Source organism: Podarcis bocagei (genome assembly GCF_964188305.1).
Source record: "Podarcis bocagei genome assembly, chromosome: 1".
NCBI classification, from domain to species: Eukaryota; Metazoa; Chordata; class Lepidosauria; order Squamata; family Lacertidae; genus Podarcis; species Podarcis bocagei.
In genome coordinates, this window is record NC_138125.1 from 99,081,676 (window position 1) to 99,100,725 (window position 19,050).

Below are 19,050 nucleotides of genomic sequence, written 5' to 3' on the forward strand. Positions count from 1 at the left end.
GAACTTCTGGTCCTCCAGGTACGGATGAAGCACAACTGCCACCATTCCTGGCCACTGACCATGCGGACTGGGGCTCATGGGACTGGAGTCCAAACAGATCGGGTTCCCCATCCCTGTTCTGAACTCTGTCTAGTAACAGTGGGTGAATCAACAGGGTGCGTGGGTTAACGTTTTGCGCGCCTCCCGCGTGCATTCAGAGAGGCATGCGTGGGCAGCCTCTTTTCTCAGGCCCTTAAAAAAAATGTACGGCGACTGTACACTGACAGCGTCCACCAAACAACTCACAAGCTACTCCGAGGCAGCGGGGAGGAAGTGACGCTGTACCGTAGTGAGGAGGCGCCAATGCGCTCTAACCAAACAACCAAATAGGCGAGCTTAAACGAGGGAAGGCTTTGCGCAAGCGTGTGTGCGTGTAGTAGGATTAGGTGGTCAAAAGGGCGCGCGCTCAGGCACGCACCACCGCTCGAGCCGCCGCCCCCCTCGCTCGCTCATCTTTTTGGCGGGAAAAACGAAGGACTAGGCGCGAGGAAGACAGCGCTGCCTCCCGCGCGAAGAGGGTCTTACGGAACGGAGAACGCGCGCCCTTCAGCGTTTTCAGCCAAGTGTTGCTGAGCACCGGGAAAGCGCTTCGTTCTGTGGGGAAACAACGTGCCAAGCGGCCTTCGGAGCGCGCCGCCTACTACCTGCCTGCCGCTCTCGCGCGCTGCTGTGCTCCAAAGGCGCGAAACCTCACCCGGTCCCAGCAACACGGCCCGGAGCGTTTGTGTGTGTGTGTGCGCGCTTGACTCGCTGAAAAGCGCCTTCTGCAGCCCGCGCAGCCTCTTCCAACCTGAGAAAAATGAGCCAAACAGGCAGCAAATGGGAAAGGGGGACCAGCAGGCAGCTTATCCTTCACAGAGGTTTAACCTTGATAACATTATGGCAGCGCCTGAAATAAAAACAGCCTTCACCAACCCGGTGCCCTCCGGATGTTTTGGACCACAACGCTGACTGGGGCAGTCGGGAGTTGTAATCCAATACAACTGGAGGGGGCGCCAGGTTGGCGAAAGAAGAGTTAAAGCATCTCTCATGCCTTACCGTAGTGCTGCAGAGGGGGCAGTCGGGAATCGCTTCTCGCCTTCTAGGATTTACCAAAAAACAATAAATTGAAGTGAGGTTCTGGGCGTCGTTTCCTGGAAACTATTCAGGGCAATCCTATACATGTCCAACAAGAAGCGAGCTTGATGGAGCTCAGTGGGACTCACTCTCTGACTGGTAACGGAAGCTTAGGCTTCATCATGTTTCATGCCAGTGACACAAAGGACGTAAAAAATAAAAATAACGCACGTGCTTTATAAACAGGCAGCCTTCTTTTTATCAGGGCTCAGACCACTGTCCCATTTTATCTCCATGCCTGCAGTTCTGTGGGGGCTTCACTTTGTTGCTGGAGCACTTGTGTCTAAAGCTGTTCCATTACCACTTGCACCCGCCTCTGATGGCTTTTTCCAGCCTCATCTCTCGGAGACCTTTCTTTGCTTTTCATCATTCACCCAATCTTTTCTCAGAGAGAGAGTGAGAGAGCTAGAGAGAAATCGCTAGAGAGGTTTGAATCAAGCTTAAATTACTTCTTAGTTGCCATGTAGAAAATTCATTTGACTGATTTTGCATCCTATCTGCACATACATTAGCAGAGAAGCATACCAGGCAAGCTTGGTTTGAGAAGGGAAATGGCTGGAGAATCATTAGTATACAGCTGTGTATTTTGTTGCAGTTGGTCCTCCTGTCTATAAATATTGCTTCTTTATATTTACAATAAAGGTAGTTTTCACTATCAATTTCCAGGTAGATTTTAAATGCCTGCTTCAAATCAACCCTTACCACTGTTAGTACATCTGTTGATGTGTCTGTAATATCATTGTTTGGATAACCATATATGATATGACTTTTATTCAGAAATAAACTTCAAAGGAAATTTCATAAAAATCAGAAACAACCAAACTCTACCCCAACATTATTTAAAACAACATGAAATGTAACATTGCACGAAAGTATTAACCAAGTAACACTGATAGTACAACATAGTGGGTGGAAATCAACAGGCTTATGCTACAAACATAGTAAACGGGTTAGGAAGTATTGTAAATATAGCTAGCTTACAGGCTGCTGTACAAAAGTTGTTATAAATATTCCACATCTAAAAAAAATACGCTCCACCTTTGAAATAGACTTCTCCCTTACATATAAAGAGTCTTTGTAGGAAACCCCCACCCCCCCATAATTTGTTTGCTGGCACCAATCTTTTTCTTGATTAAAAAAATTTAAATTGTTGAATACAAATCTAAATCAATTGCATTATAGTCAATGATTCCCGAATTAACAGAATTAATATGAAATCATATCAAAGTTAAATCAACACAACATGTATTCATGGTATAAGGCTACAGATTATAGGGAAGGAGGGTATCTCTTGGATGATTTCACCAAATGGCATTAAGAGAAATATGCAAGTTCATAGAGAATCTTTTCAAAATTGCACAAATATATGCATTTTTTAAAAACATGTTGTACAATGTGGTTCAAGGTGATTCATTATAGACCATTTGGCAAGTTCAATTTTGCGATAAAGCAGTGTTTCTACATACAGTTTTAAGACTAGAACGTTCATAAATCTTTATTTTACAAAAAAATTACTAACTTTGTTAATATTAACATCAGTGTTTAAAGTTAGTAGCCTGCTATTTCAGGAGCATGGCACCAATTAGTATTTATTGCTGTCATGTTTTTCTACAAATATAATTTTATTTCTCTTCCCCAGAACATTTTTTACAACTTCTGTACAATAATTCATAAAAGTGCAAAATTAAGACTATTTCTTTTTAGTAACAACTGTGTTGTACTGTCAAACTTTCAGTCTTTTTGTTATAATGCAGATTTTTCTTCGTTATTGCTCTATATGAATATATCTGGATATATCCTATCATGAGTCTTCGCAACTTACTTTGAATATTTTCAACAGCTCTTATTTATTTAGTTCTTCTGTTCATTAAGTGCTCCACTCAGTGGCCACCCATGTCGAGTGTCCTCTTTAGACATCATTTGAGCCTTGGCTTGCACAGGATGAGAAGCTATCATATAAAGAATCACTCAAGGACTCCAAGTGGTCTATATCATGCCTATCAGAACTATTTAGAGAAACTTCTTCATTCTTCCCATTTTCTTCTTCTTGCCCTTCAACCTTGCTCTCCTTTTCCAATAAAATGCTTCTGCTGCTGTTAAATTTATTGAGAGACTCCAGGGAAATTTTAGATAACCCCTTTTCAGAATCTTCCTTTGCTTCTTCAGGTTGCTTCAATTTCTGTAACAATTTAAGAGGAGAGGAAGTCAGAATTAGAAACATACTCTTCTCTAAAAACAAAAATAGTTATCAAAATTGTAAATAGTCAATTACTGCCTGTCCAAAGTTCACAGCAGAAAAGAAATAGATAGTTAAATGCTTTGGGGCTTAATCCTCCATAATAATTAAATCCAAGAATAAAGTTCATTTTGGGATAAATCATAGCTTTAATGATTCTGCTGAGACAAATAGGACTCAATTTGCAAAACAGTTAAGTACCATTTACATTTTAAGCAGCTGATTTTGGAATTTGTATGTGTAAAATATCTCCAGCATCTCCAGAGTAATTTACATTTCCCATCTTTTTTCAGGAATCATTATTTAAGGACAACTGGCTATTCGTCAAAGTAGCTGGCGCTATTATTTCATTTGGACTCCAGTGAGTGCACTCCTATTCTGAGACCCAGTAACAGTGCAAATATTAGGTGAAAGCAGAAGACAAGACAGGCATGGTTAAGTTCTAACAAAATCAGTGGAACTTTTGTATACAGACAAATGTTCATGTCTCACTTATTTCAATAAATCCAAAGTGCACCTAACTTGTCAGGGTCACAAAAGAAAGAATAGTGAAATCAAAGGTGTGTCCCCCCCATCATTTCCTAGGCCCTCCCTGCCTCCTCCATCCAACACTCTATCAGCTTCAAAGCAAGTGTAGTTGTCTCCTTGGCTTGGGGGCATGTGGTGAACTCCAAAAGCCCCTAAACTGCCCCAGGTATACCCACTTTCTGCCTCTATCAGACATCAGTGAGGCAAGAACCAGGAACATTTATGTAGCAGCAGGAGGGGCCCCTACAACACTGGGTCTCTCTCTCCATCCTTGGAGGATACTGTCCAATGGCCACTGGAGTGCCTTCCCAGGGACTACAAGACTGCAGGTAATGTCTGCAGTGTTATATATACATGTACCTGATCTCACTGGAACATGTTTTTGTTGTCAGTAGTGTAAATCAGATATAAAAATTATGCATTACAGTGGTACCTCGGGTTAAGTACTTAATTCGTTCCGGAGGTCTGTTCTTAACCTGAAACTGTTCTTAACCTGAAGCACCACTTTAGCTAATGGGGCCTCCTGTTGCTGCCGTGCCGCCGGAGCACGATTTCTATTCTCATCCTGAAGCAAAGTTCTTAACCCGAGGTACTATTTCTGGGTTAGCGGAGTCTGTAACCTGAAGTGTATGTAACCTGAAGCGTATGCAACCCGAGGTACCACTGTACTTTGAGAGAGAAATGCTGGAGTACAAAATATTTAAATGTGTATGGAAAGGTGTGGCCTATACCTAACCGGTGTCAGAGGAAAAGAAGCAACTTCTGCTATCCAATTAATCTACAGATTAATATACCACCTGTTTTAACAGGCTGAGTATTTGGAACTTTAGTAGGGAACCTGGAATCTGAGGGAAAGTATCCCAATGTGCATTGGATATATATTTACTAAAATAAATCTGTATAATGCAGACATTAATTAAATTTACTAGGAAAGAACTTCACATTTTGCATGTGTATTGATTTTCATGAACTAAAAAACCTTTCCAACAGAAATGAAAGCAACAGGAGAGGAAATTACACTGAGCTGGTCCAATCCCCTCAGGCCAGAATCAATCAGATATTGGCTATGTCTACTTGGAGAAGTGTTGTAATCTGACAAAACTACATAAAATGAAGCACTGGACAATGTATCAGCATATTATATTTTTTTAAAAAAAACCACAACTGGATTGTACAATACCAATTTTATCTCTGCTTGAAGAACACTTTTAATCAGCTGTTTTAGGGAGAAGTTCAATATAAAAATGACCTGGTTTTCACACACAGCTGGTGTTTTTTAAAAAACAAAAAACCCATCTCTCCTCAATAATATAATTAAAGAAATACATGAAAATACTGAATGCATTAGGGGCTTTACCAATATCTAAGGTTTTTGCAGTATCCATTGTTAAATGAGGTGTGCTAAAGTCACAATCATTCTTCATTTTCAGTATTAGTTCCAAGCAGAAATAAATGGATCAATAAACTATTGGCAGTCGAAGAACAAACATTTTTACTTTATGTCTAGATGGCAAGTGAAGTGGCTGATTTAGTGGTCATTCAGAAATATCAAGAATACAATACAAAGGAAAAAAAGATATTGCAACGTAAGAGCAACATAAGATGAGGATGTTTGACTCTGAAGAACTTAGGGTTCTGTTTAGGTCCACGTTATGTGTGCCCATTTTTGCAAAAAAAAATATTAAGCCACAATGCTAATTTTTACAGTTGAAGCCCAACCCATAACCAGCTAGGCCTGGTTAATTTGATTTTTTAAAAATGCTTTAAGCCGAAGTACAAATTGTGCAAGTCATTTTCAAAAAGCATAAGTAGCCAGGGTGATGGGTCTGTGTTCGCTGCTACTGAATTACACTACCATTTCCACAATCAGACTATAACATCTGCACTATCTTATTCCATTACAAGAGTGAGATAAGCCAGCTGAAACGTAAACCTTACATTTATTGATTCAAACCACCAAGTAATTCATAGAAAAACCCACTAAAGTCACTGGGTCTCCAAGTGGCAGACATGCCCCAGCAAAGACATATGCTCATGCATGAGCTGAATAAACTGTGTGTAAGGGAGTATGCTTGTGTATTCATGAGAAACATGTATTTTTGTGGAAGAAAATGGAGCACTTCTGCATATGTAATGCTTTGGATCATGTCCAATATAAGATTAGATATTCTAGTTCTATTAGTATTCTATTGGTATGAATCCTAAGGGCCCCATGCATGTGTTGAAAGCAGTTCTGCGCACTTGCAGGGTATGGGGCTGCCCATCTCCCCTCTGACTGCATCCCTCCTCCCCATGCCATATGAAGCCAGCTACAGACATGGCCTGTCAGGAATGCTAATTTTGGGGTAAGTCAGTGCAGGGATGTAGCAGGAGAGCTGGAAAATACACAGCCCTTTGGAGCCAGAGAGAGGGAGGGAGGGAGGGAGGGAGAGACTAGTTTGATTTTTGCATCTCAGTCATATAGGCCACTGGGTTGTTGTCAGCTTGATCCTACAAAACCACTTTCACTGTCAAACATGAAACACCAAAATTCAGTAGCCCCAAAATGGCCTGCAAAGCAGACAAACTAGCTGTGGCCCTATTGTGTCCTGCCTTCCACACCTCGTTAGCATGGACAATATACAGTGGTACTTGGGGTTAAGTACTTAATTTGTTCTGGAGGTCTGTTCTTAACCTGAAACTGTTCTTAACCTGAAGTACCACTTTAGCTAATGGGCCCTCCTGCTGCCGCCGGAGCACGATTTCTGTTCTCATCCTGAAGCAAAGTTCTTAACACGTGGTAATATTTCTGGGTTAACGGAGTATGTAACCCAAGGTACTACTGTACTAACAGGGTATTGGCAATTTTGTGTTGTGGAACCACTAGAGCTGCTCCAAAATCCTTTTTTCTGAAATGGAACTAACGTTCCTGGCATTGCTACAAGAGCCTTTGTTGTACAACTAGGTTTGTGTTTTGGAACTTAAGCATTATCATATGGTCTTGGTTGCAAAATGCTAAACTACGGTGCGGGGGAGACATTCCATAATTTTTCATTCATTTTCAGCTACACAGCTCTGTTTTGAATACATTTAACACAGCCAAGAAAAAGAAAATCTCAAGAAAAATATTATAATTATTAATAATTCAGAAATCTGTGTTGCAGTCCTTTTTCTCATGAAGATCCTTGTGTGGCATGTCACTATGAGTCCCATGCTGCAGGATATGGGGAAAAGGTTTCTCAAGGCCACCTAATTACACCACTGCTGAGTTTTGAATGGAATCCAGGCTTCCCAAATTAGCATGTAACACTTCAGTTACATGGTATCCTTCTGTACCATCTGGCTGGATTAGGGTTTGGAGGCAAAGTATTATAGTGGCTTCAGTCCTTTCTGAAGTGACACATCCAAAAGGTGGTGCTGAGGGGCTCATGAGCCATACTGCAGCCATCAATCTCTGGATTCCCTAAACTGTTTGACACCTGCAAACATCTCAGGTGTCACCACTATGTGGGTGTTAATACAACACCATTATTTTCCATCTGTTCATCCTAGAGAAACTGTTGAAACCCTAAATGGGTATCTGGAGGGAAGTTTTGGGATGGATGACCTCAAGCAAGCTGGAACTAAATTCAGATAAAATGAATTATCTGTGTGAGAAAATATGCAGATCTGGATGGAGGTATCCAGCTGGTTCTGGATAAGGTTGCATTCTCCCAAAAGACAAAATTCTCATTTTTGGAGGTTCTACTGGACTTGGCACTGTCAAATGATGCCCAGGTGGCTTCAATGGCTAGAAATGCTTTTTAGCAGTTTAGACTGATTTGCCAACTGCAATTCTATCTAGAGAAAGCAGACCTTGTCACAGTTGTGCAAGCCTTCAGAACATACTATTGTAATGCACTCTATATGACACAAATGGCTGAATTGCTTGTGTGGGCCTGGTGATCAGAGCAATTGACATATATTTTATATCAGGTGCACCAGTTACCAGTTTGCTTCAGGACAAAATTTAAAGTGCTGCTGGCTACTTTTAAAGCCTTAGATGGGTTGGGATCAAATTATCTGAAGGACTACCTGCACTTGTACAAACCAGGCCCTAAGATCGGTTTCTGGTGTTCTTCTCAAGAAATATTAGGTTAGCAGGAACTAGAGACTGTCTTTTCAGTGGGGACCCCATATTTATGACACTCCTATCCATATGTACATGGTTCTTACAGTTTTAAACCAGCCCTGAAAACTAACAGTGAAAAACATCTTCTGTGCTTAAGATGCAATATAGTACTTTGTTATATATGCCCAACTCCACAGAAGCAGGGGTCTTCATCTCAAAGAACTTGACACAAGGCAGTGCTATATTTAATACTTTACATATATAGAGATACATGGAAGATTTTCCAAAACAGTAGGAACTGCTTGAGTGGGATGCCAGATTCCTTCTATCATAATTTAAGGATATAGCTGTTAAAGGAGCTAAGGGTTTCACCTCTAACCTTGTGGGTAGAACTGATAGTCTGATCTAGACAAAGATAAACTTATGCTGATCGGAGAAAAGAAATTGCAGCTTCCTTCTATTTATCACTTTCAGTGGTAGTATTACAGTTTAGTTAGTAATTTAATATGATGACATCAATTAATAAAATATACTACTAGATAAAGGTGGGGGAAAACATTAAGGTCAAATTCTATGATCAAGGAGCCAAATTAAACCAAAATGTCGAGCAATAAACAGTATTCAGTAGTGAAACTAGGCAAGGGATTTAAAATTTTATCGAAAGTCTACCAAAGTCAACAGGAGTCTTCCTGCTAACTGTAATGCGTTTTGGACTAGGTCATATTGTCATCAAAACTGGGTCTAGCTTTTAAAGGTAATAGCTGTCTGGCTGTTATCATAAACACTGGAGGACAGCTTTGGTGGTGAAATGAGTTCTTTTTGTACTTGTACTTGACAATACAATAAATAAATTTAATTCCTGTGCTTTAGCACCAAGATTAGTGATCTGAGGGGCACTTGACATACTGCATTGATAGTTGTACACCTAAAGGCTTTTAAGTGTGAAGAGGATAAACATGTGTATCATTAAGGTACAATAGTCAAAGAACTGTGGTTGCAGTTTGAATAAACATGTGGTGGCAAACTCAGGCTGTATTAACACGTGGGGTTTGTTGCATTAGCCACCACATGGAAACGTCAGGAAAATGGAATAAACAGTCAGGTGAATGCTGTCCAAATCCAACATAGCAGCATGTGAATGTTATATTGCAGCAGGTGTGGGAAAACGTTAGTCTTCCATATGTTGCTGGACTAGAATTCCCATCATCCACTGCCCATGCTTGCTGGGGCTGATGGAAGTTTCAGAAACACCTGGAAGGTTAGAGGAAGGATTTCTGCTTGTGCAATGGAATCCTCCCAGGTACCCTCTAAAACTGTTTATCCTCTGGAGCAGATTTGGGAAGGGCGCAGTGTACACACATGGAGTAGCAGAGAGGGGAAGTCCATGTGCGTAAGCAAAAATCTATTCACTACCATGATCTCCAGATGTTGCTAGACTCCAGATGCCATCTGTTCCAGTGAGGATGATCAGTGGTCAGAAACAATGGAAGATACAGCCCAACAACACCTGGGAAGTTAGCCATCCATGGCACAATAACAGTAACAATTAATTATTTATATACCACCCATCTGACTGGGTTGCCCCAGACACTCTGGGCAGCTTCCAACAATTATGAAACCACCATGTGTGAAAGGTTCTTTAATTGATCATCAATAGTGGAAGAGAATCTGGTTTTTCTTTTGTTTAATTAACAGTATTTTACTATACTACAGTAAGGTAATGGCTGTGCTGGAATGGAAGATGTTTGGTAGTGTGCTATTACTCTTTGAACAAATACTCATGTATGCTATTAAAAATAAGCCTTTTTTAATTTCTGGATTTTATTTATTTTTACTGAAGAGAAAAATTTCAATTACCATTTAAAGTCAGGCTATGAAAAAACGCTCATGGATGAATTTGGCAGACCAATGAATATGAAGACACTCACCTCTCCCCCCCACCCTCAGCATGGCCCTTAGTTTAATCTTCAAAACTTTATTTGCAGAATAGATTAACACCTGCATCCTGCTGTCTCCGGGATAAGAAGTTATGTAATATAATACTTAATGCACATGGGCAAATCATTACAAAAGTGTGTGCAATTAATTGTAAGCCTAAAAATAAACTCAATTATATCTTAGCTTCCTTCTGAAATAAATGTGTCTGAACAAAACTTATGAAAATGAACTGTTCTTCTCTCATGTTAATGGAATAAAGTAAGGATTGCCAAATGGATGGCAAGAAATCATCACATCTGCTCAATTCAGTCCTTATTTTGATTACTTTCTATTCCAACTTTTTATCAGGTTTGGGTTTTTTTGTTATCAGTTAGCAAAATGACCAAGATGTAGTGTGGCTGATATAAATTTGGCTATTACTACCATGATTATTTATTATTATTATTATTATTATTATTATTATTATTATTATTATTATTATTATTATTATTATTATTATTATCTCTTATACTTTAGGAACATGTAAATCTTTCCACTAATACCAAAGTTATATACAGGTTTGGGACTACCCTAAATAAAAAATGCAGAAATGCTTCCAAAGATTTTAAAGAACAGCTTTGGCATAACATGTAAAAGAAGGAAAACAAAGGAACTGACATTATAAGCATCCAGTTACACAATGGAGAGATAGATGGTGCAGATTTACCCACCACTACAGTGCTTCTAAATCCACTACTGATTTCAGCCACTAGGAAGCTCAAAACCTCTGCTCATGTTTAAATCATTATTTTACTAATGCACTTTTAGTGTGAATCAGTACCTTTTCTTGCTGATAAGGGCCATTCTGCAGGATATCAGATATATATTGTATCCTGGGGAATTGGATGGCTCAGGGATTTGGTAATAGTATATGAAGCCTTTAACCTCTAGGTCACTGGTTCAGATAAAATCTGGCCTACACAAGTGACTGAAAATCATTGCTATCAGAAGCTTGCCTGATGAACCCTGACTAACTCCTCCAGATACTCAGTTTACCTGCCAAGTATTCACATCATCATCACAAAGGAAAGGGGAGAACAAGCAAAAAAACCACAAGAGAACAAAGTACTACCACTACTTCTTAGCTGATTTTCGATGCGATTTCCTGATGATTCACAATTATGTTTGCACATATATACATGTCTGTACACACACACATGCTGCTTCATTAAAGATTTAATTTAACCATGCTGCATCATTAAAGATTTAATTAAAACTTAATCACCAAAGTAATGATTATATATTGTTTTTGGTATACTGGATTCCAGAAACAAACAAAAAGGCTTAACATGCTACATGCTGTAAGTACAAATAAATAATAAAATGCAGCACACACCTGTCAATCCACTATGGCAATTCTTCTACTTCAATTAAGATGTATTTATGTTGACTTGTTATACACTCTCAATTGCTAGGAATTGGGTACATTATGCTGTACTATTAAACAGACACACAAACGGCAAAATCTGTTCCAGATACCTGAGTGAGCTCAGCCTCAAGTTTATGGAGTTGACAGAGATGGGTACATTGGAGAATTGGAGGTGAGCAGATCTCCCATTGTAAATAAGAGTTGTTTTGCTACAAAGCCATATCCATGTGCCAAAGAGGTATCTGGGTGGGGAAATGGGCAAAGCAGCCCGTGCAGACTGAAGGATCATGCTCCAAAAATATAAAGATGAAAATATGAAGAACTACAACAGGTGTCACACCCAATCTAAAGCTTAGACTTGGCCACAAAGAGAAGGCAGCCAATATCTAAAAATCTTTAATGCAACTCAGGCTCAGGAACATTTAAATTGAAGGTTCTTCAATGCTTCCAATAACAACTCAGGTTCAGTTATGGGAGTTCATAACTGAGCCATCCAGCATAGATGTCCTTCTCCATATCCATTGCCATTTGATCCTGCTGTCATGGATTAATTTAGAAGCCATCTGCGATAAGTCTGAAAGATTGTGACAGGCGAGTGGAGAGAAAATTGTCTGTAAGGCATGCCCAGCAACTGAGTGGGAGCAGTAAAAAGGGTGCAGGGAAGGAAGATAGGTATGGTGTGTATTTTTGTGTTTTTATATTGTAAGCCGCCAAATTGCTATGAGAATTAAATATAGATCAACAAAATCAATACTTAATTGCATAACTCAAGGTCTTTCATTTCACACCTAATCCCTGATCAGAAGTAGCAAGTATGCTGATTAAAAAGTAAAATAAAAATGTTGCTATGAAGTGGAATAGTTTTCAAGCTTTTTGCATGTTTAAATCTGCAAGTTACTCTGCCTTTGCTTATCCAAGGTCATATTGATCCAATAATCTATACTATTTATCATGTTAAATTTCACATTTAATTAGAGCTAGATGTCTTAGAAATCACTGAAGGTACTTTATATTTATGATATAAAGTAACTAATGGACCATTGAGTAAATTACATAAAAACATCATAGTGCACGCTATTAACATTCTGTGGCTCCCCCCTTTTTTTTAATTCAAATTTTCTATTGTTAACAAGTTCCTTGGAAACAGTGGAGCTGAATCATACAATAATACAAATCAGAGTTCTTACTCCACTAATGTAACTGGTGATAAATTAGTCAGTCCTTTATGCATAAACTTGAAAGTTTGTGTGTGCCCAAGGAATTTATTTTATAAAAAGGTTCATTTAGTTTTCAAGCTGGAATCAGCAGTTTTCTGTCTGCTGAAAACCAAATATGCATCCAAAGGAACAGTATTTTGTGTGTGCAATTTGCTGCCAAAAATCACATGAAAAGAATGAGATACCCATACCGCTTCCTGTGACTGCCATCATTATCACACATTCCTAGGTATGTCTATTCAGAAAGAAGCCTTATATAGTTAAACTGGGCTTATCCCAGATAAGTGGGCACAGGGTTGGCAGCCTGAGGCTGTGTACACACTCCTGTTTACTCTGCATCCTGTGTACTCTCACTGCTGGTTTGGGAAGTGATGTACATACAACATTAGCCACGATGCATATCTAGCCTGTCATTTCTAATGAAATGCTGCATTTTAATGTGTTTTCCCCCTAACCAGCTACTATCCAACCTTATTTTATTTTAACCTGGTAACACAGCCTTAGCTGATCTTCAGTGCACTGCTTCCAGATTTTCATTTCTTCTTTCATATGAAAGCTATTACTTTACAAAGGAGGGGAAGAGAAACATTCCTACAATTTCTTTTTCCTGCATCTTATTATGCCCCCTCCTTTCCATTATCAGAGTCACTTTCTGCATTGCCACTACAAACCCTGTCAAAATTAGCATTTTGTTAATTTCATTGGATGGTTCCTTTTTGCCAGAGCTAAAATGGGTTCTTCTCAAGTCCAGAAGTCACAGGCTTCCCAAAAATTAGGAAAAATGGATATAGCTGGGCATGCAGTCAGTGACAGGGCTGTTGCAGGCCGTACCCCAACATATGCATTCCCAACCTGTGCAAATTCATTTATAAGTTGGAATATAGCTTACATAAAACTGGAAATGTCTCTCTCCCTAAAATGGGGTCAAATGGTCAAACAATGCAAGGAATAGCATGTGTGTATCTGTGTCACAGTGCTATTTAGAGCACAAACGAATACAGAATGCCCTAAAATGAATATAATCCCATCACTGATATGGATGTGGACCAGTCCCAACCACCAGCAGCTGCTAATGAATAAACATGACCAGCAGTGCCCTTCTGCCATTTACATAGTCCAAACAGGTCAGTCTGCACAAGAGGGCAAATGGATACAACTTAGATGGGGTTTGTTTGTTTTTTAAAAAAGGAGAGCACTCAAAGCACTGAGGGAGCATTTTGACCTCTAGAACATCCAGAAACAGGCTTTAAGCTCACTGCAGCTCCAACAAATAAGTTTCAAAGGGAGATTCAACTGTGAAGCTCTCTCACTGAACTTCATTAGCAAATTTGACATGGTGGGATTTGGTTTGAGCTGATCCTAGATATCCTAGCTTACCACGGAAGTAAAGAGTGTGGCTACATGTTATTTGCAGTTCTTTTTACTATTAAAAAAACCCCAGCTGCTGAAGCATCAGTCAGAAGTGGAAAACCAATGCAGGGGAGAGGAGCATATTAAATATTTCTGCTCTGGCTGTTTTTCTGTTGCAAAACATCCTCCTCAGCTGCTTTTACCTCCCACTAGGTAACAGATGGTAGCTAACAAATGCAGAAGGGCACTGTTGGCTATACCTGTTCATCATCCGAAGTTTCTATTTGGGACTGGATCATATCCATGTCGCAGATTTGATCTAGTAATTCTGTATTCACCTGTCTCTGCCTAGGTGCCATTCATTTCCTCCTTTCTTTTCACTTGGTAACAAAAACTTTCCTCTTCTCTTTATATTCATATTACAGTATATACCTGCCTACTTTGGTGTATCTGATAAGTGATCTCTGGACCATGAAGCTTTTGTGCCACAGCTTTTTAGTCGTTAAGGAGCTACAAAACGTTGTTGTGCTGCAATAAACTAACATGGTCAACACTAATAAAAATATTTATACAGTATAGCGCTTCAGCAATTAGCTGTTGAACAGTAATTATACTGGGTATCCAAGATTGCAGCTCTGCTGTTGCACTGTACCTGCATCATCAACATTATTATTTATCATCATTATACTTATACACCGCCCTATACCCGGAGGTCTCAGGGCGGTTCACAACAAGACCACAACATATAAACATATAAAATCAAACCAAAAGCAGTAACCCAATAAACCTTCATGCAACAGAACTTCCCCTTCCTCTCCTGTCCCCAGTGCCAGCCCCCTCTCTGGACATTTCGGAGACTGTCTGGAGCACATTTTGAGAACTCATGGAAGAAGGAGAGGAAAGAAAAGTTCCATTGTACCAGAGGAAGCAAGCGCATGGAACTTGGGTTACAACCCACCAAAAGGAATAAACCTTGGCTTACACTCTTTAGAATATGCATGTATGTAAATGTACAAATTCAACATTATTTTTAGGGAGGGGAATAATTTTAAATCTAAACATTCCATTCCAGGTGGAAGAAGTGTACATGAACCAGAACCACCTGCCAATAAATACCGGGACATGGAAGAACAGTGAGGAATGAAATAAAAGTTAAAGGTATCTTGAGTGCAAGTCTGGACACAATCAAGAGTCGTCCCCCCACCCGCCCAGAACAGATTCTGAGAGAAAGCAAGGGAAGAGAGGAAGGTGAAATCGTGCTACATTTGTTTACAGACAAGTTTGGATGGAATCCTTTGCCAGTTTATACTTTCCTCCTAATTCTTCAGAAGTTTTTTTTGCAGTGAAAACTTCCATACTGGCCCCCAAATTTCACTTTAGGCAAAATTTGATGCCAACTCTCAATAATAGTTTTTCAGCAGAGTGGAGTAGAGTCCCCAGATCTCATTTAGCCAAATGAAAGAAAGTGTATGTGGATAAGTTAAGCTCCACAGTGAAAATAGTTGTAAAATCACCTCCTGGAAACTACAAAGGTGAATGCTGTAACTGCATGACCTCTGTTATATTACAGCTAAGCTAAAAATGTAACGTTTGAACCTTTCCCCCCTTTAAAGCGTAACCTTAAATAATAAGTAAAGCCTTTCTCTCCCTCATATATTGTGAGAAGCTTTCATCTATTTTCTAGACTGCCAGTAAAATAATTTTTTGAAATAATGAATCATTTTTCTCTTTCCTGCTTGAACAGAAATCCCATGATTATTTTGCTGAAGCAGACAATGACCTTCTCAAAGGAACCCCATCACATTCTCAGGATAAATAATGAGAGGCCCTCTCTTTTCTGCCTCATGGAAAAATTGCATTGATATGAAGTGCTTGTGAAATTATCGATCTGTTCATCATTTTTATAAGAAAACAATATACACTTAGCAGAAAGTAATCTACATAGGCATTATGCTTAACCAAAGTATGAGAGGAGAACAACTTTCCTTATTTGAGATTTTAGTTACAGAAAGGATTTGGGAAGGGGATATATCAAAAGGATTTTTTTTTTGTAAGTAAGTAAATTGTATGGGAGGAAAGAACAATTTATTAGCATGAGCTGTGTGAATGGATCCCACCTGTTGGCCTGAACAAAATGGTTATTGATGAGCAAATAGCTAGCTGTGAAAGGGAGAACCAAAATTGTCCATGCTTTGTATCTCTGAATAACACAAAAGGAAGAAAGTATTGAATGAACAAGCCTCACATATTTAAATACAAAATGCTATAATAGGGTCAGATAACTGATAACGTTTGGGGGGGAGGGGGGAAAGCTCACCTAACTGGTAAGCAAATATTTTATTTGTTTTATTGGGTTGTTGTTTTTATTTTGATTATGTATTTTGTGGTTTTATATTTTGATTTTATTCTGTGAACCGCACTGAGACCTCCAGGTATAGGGCAGTATATATATTCAATAAATAATAATAATAAATAACATGATCAGAATTATGTTTAATCCACATTTAAGATTCACCATAACAAAAATATAAGTTTGTACAACTAATACAAAATTAAGCTTCACATTCTTTTGTGTGCAATACTGCACCACAATTAGGCTGCTAAAACTATTGGCTTTGATAGGATATAAGAAAATAGCACTGTAGCAAGCAATTGGCTTCCAGGAAGAAGGTGCGGGGGAGAGTTAAGGAATCTGTAGGACAGAGGGGCTACACAGTTACCTGAAAGTAAGACCCACTGAACACAGTGGGATTGCTTCTAAGTAAACATGAACCTAACTGAGCTGTTAAAAGTGCTTAGTCCTTGCTGGATAGTGTCCTATGTTACAATGTTTGAAAAACAGCCCTTGTGGCTAGTAGCCCTATCATCCATGAATTCATCTGATTTCCTTTTAAAGGGAATGGTTGGTGGCTATCGCTATACCTGGTGGTCCCAAATCCACGTTTTAACTATTGTTGTAAGCCACCTCAATCTCCAGGAGGCATGGGATTCCAGGCGCTTACTCAGGGTTCGTGTTTCCCCTGGCATGCGGGACAGTGGAGACTGTGGTGCCTTTATTATATATACAGTTTATTTACACATATTCTTTGACTACTATGAAGGAGTTCACAGCATTCACAAACCAAGAGGCTCTTGCTTCCCATAGCCACAGCTTTGGATTTTTGCAGAAATCAGCCATGGCTCTGACACACACACCACTGCCTTCCCAGCTTGCATCTTTAGGGTTGCCATATGTCCGGAATTTCCCATACAGCAATAGGCTGTTGGAAGTAGTGTCTGGAACAGAATGCCAGCAGTGTCGTTTTGGGTGATTTTCCTTAAAATGGCTCAACAAAAAAAGCTCAACAATTTTTCTGTCTGGATTTTCACTTTTTGAAATATGGCAACCGTAGCTTCCTCCCTCCAGCTTCTAAGCTTACACACCCAACTCCCAACTCTGGCCTTTGTCTTTGTAACTACCAGCAAGTTGAGGGGCACAGAGCCTATTCCTTGATACCTTAATGGCCTTAATACCTGAATAGCTGCAATATCTCAAGGACCACCTCTCTCCATATGAACCTACAGTATCTGGACACTCTGACTACCCTCTGACCACCATTTGCTGCCACATCTACTAAGTTAAAGAGCAGTAGGACTCTCACTCTATAGTCATTCCAGACATGGGGTGAGACACTCTATCCATTTGCAATTGCCAGAAACTGGTATTCAGAGGTACATTGCCTCCAACGATGAAGGCAGAACGTAGGATCATGGATTCTGTTCTTCCTGAGCAAGGCAATTTATTTCATCAACCATAAGGACCCTCCATCCCGCTCCATATACATTTTATTTTTTATGCTAACAACCATCTCTTCCAGGAAATGAATTAAGTTTCTCAACCTATGAATAGGGAAAGTTCATTATTTGACCCAGACTAGGGCAGGTGGAGGAGGGGCAGGTTGGGGTGTGGGAAGGGCAGGCAGCAAATGTGGAAACATTCATTTTTCAAGGGACAGTTTTCACAAGTGATCAGTGGCCTGAGCCAGCTGTTGAGAAACTACTATTTCTGTTGTGAAAAACAAGCCACATTTTTTAATGCTCAGTTCAAGTACAGCTTGTCTACTGGGAGATGAACATAAGGGAGGAGAGAAGGAATTTCCTGTAGAATACCACAAAGCTTATTCTCAAGAGGTGCTTCATCTAAATGGTGGGAAAACATTTGCCCACTCTTTCAGTCTATTCCTTCTGCCTATTCCTCCACATATTCCTTCTAAAGTAAATGGAAAAAATATTGCATTCCCCATCTTCACTACTAAATTACTCCCCAGGCATCAAAATACGGAGTACATAAACTATTGGTGTGTATTCTACTAGAACTATATCTAACCCTCCATGTAATAGCTCAGTCTTTGGAAACTTTTCCTTTTCCATCAGTTGGCCCCAGGGAACTCTAAATCTGCATTTGAAAGTTAAAGTTTCAACAGTCATTTGGGGAATTGGTACAAGGATTACATTTCAGGAAATCAAAACAAAACAAAATAAATAAAATAAAATAAATCCTTCCAGTAGCACCTTAGAGACCAACTAAGTTATTGGTATGAGCTTTCATGCGCATGCACACTTCAGCATGCACATGAAAGTTCATACCAATAACTAACTTAGTTGGTCTCTAAGGCGCTACTGGAAGGATTTTTTTATATTTTTATATTTCGTTTCGACTACGGCAGACCAACACGGCTAACCACCTGTAACTATTTCAGGAAATACTACATATACAGAAGCAACAGATTCTCCTCTCCCAAGCAGATGCACCTGTGTAAAATGAGGTTCGTTTCCAAACACCCTGTGTGCAGAAATAGAACTGGTTTACCCCTGCTCCCATTTTCAAACAGAAAATGCAAATGTAAAATACAGTGGTACCTCGAGTTACAGACGCTTCAGGTTACAGACGCTTCAGGTTACAGACCCCGTTAACCCAGAAATAGTACCTCGGGTCCAGAACTTTACTTCAGGATGAGAACAGAAATCGTGCAGCGGCGGTGAGGCAGCAGCGGGAGGCCCCATTAGTGAAAGTGGTACCTCAGGTTAAGAACAGTTTCAGATTAAGAATGGACCTCCAGAACGAATTAAGTTCTTAACCCGAGGTACC

The 19,050-nt window shown here is 39.6% G+C and overlaps 1 protein-coding gene across 10 annotated transcripts in view; it reads right to left on the reverse strand.

Annotated features, from left to right (window-relative positions):
- Positions 1–1,911: 1,911 nt before the first annotated feature.
- The window catches only part of NCKAP5 (NCK associated protein 5), a 548,005-nt gene continuing 530,866 nt past the window's right edge, over positions 1,912–19,050 (reverse strand). For 9 of the 10 annotated variants that reach the window (XM_081199370.1, XM_081199369.1, XM_081199372.1 and 6 more), the window contains one exon: positions 1,912–3,334. In XM_081199370.1, the coding sequence (XP_081055496.1) occupies positions 3,065–3,334 (270 nt within the window). In that variant the 3' untranslated portion in view covers positions 1,912–3,064. The remainder of the gene's footprint in view (positions 3,335–19,050) is intronic. The other variant, XM_081199376.1, reaches the window with a different exon arrangement.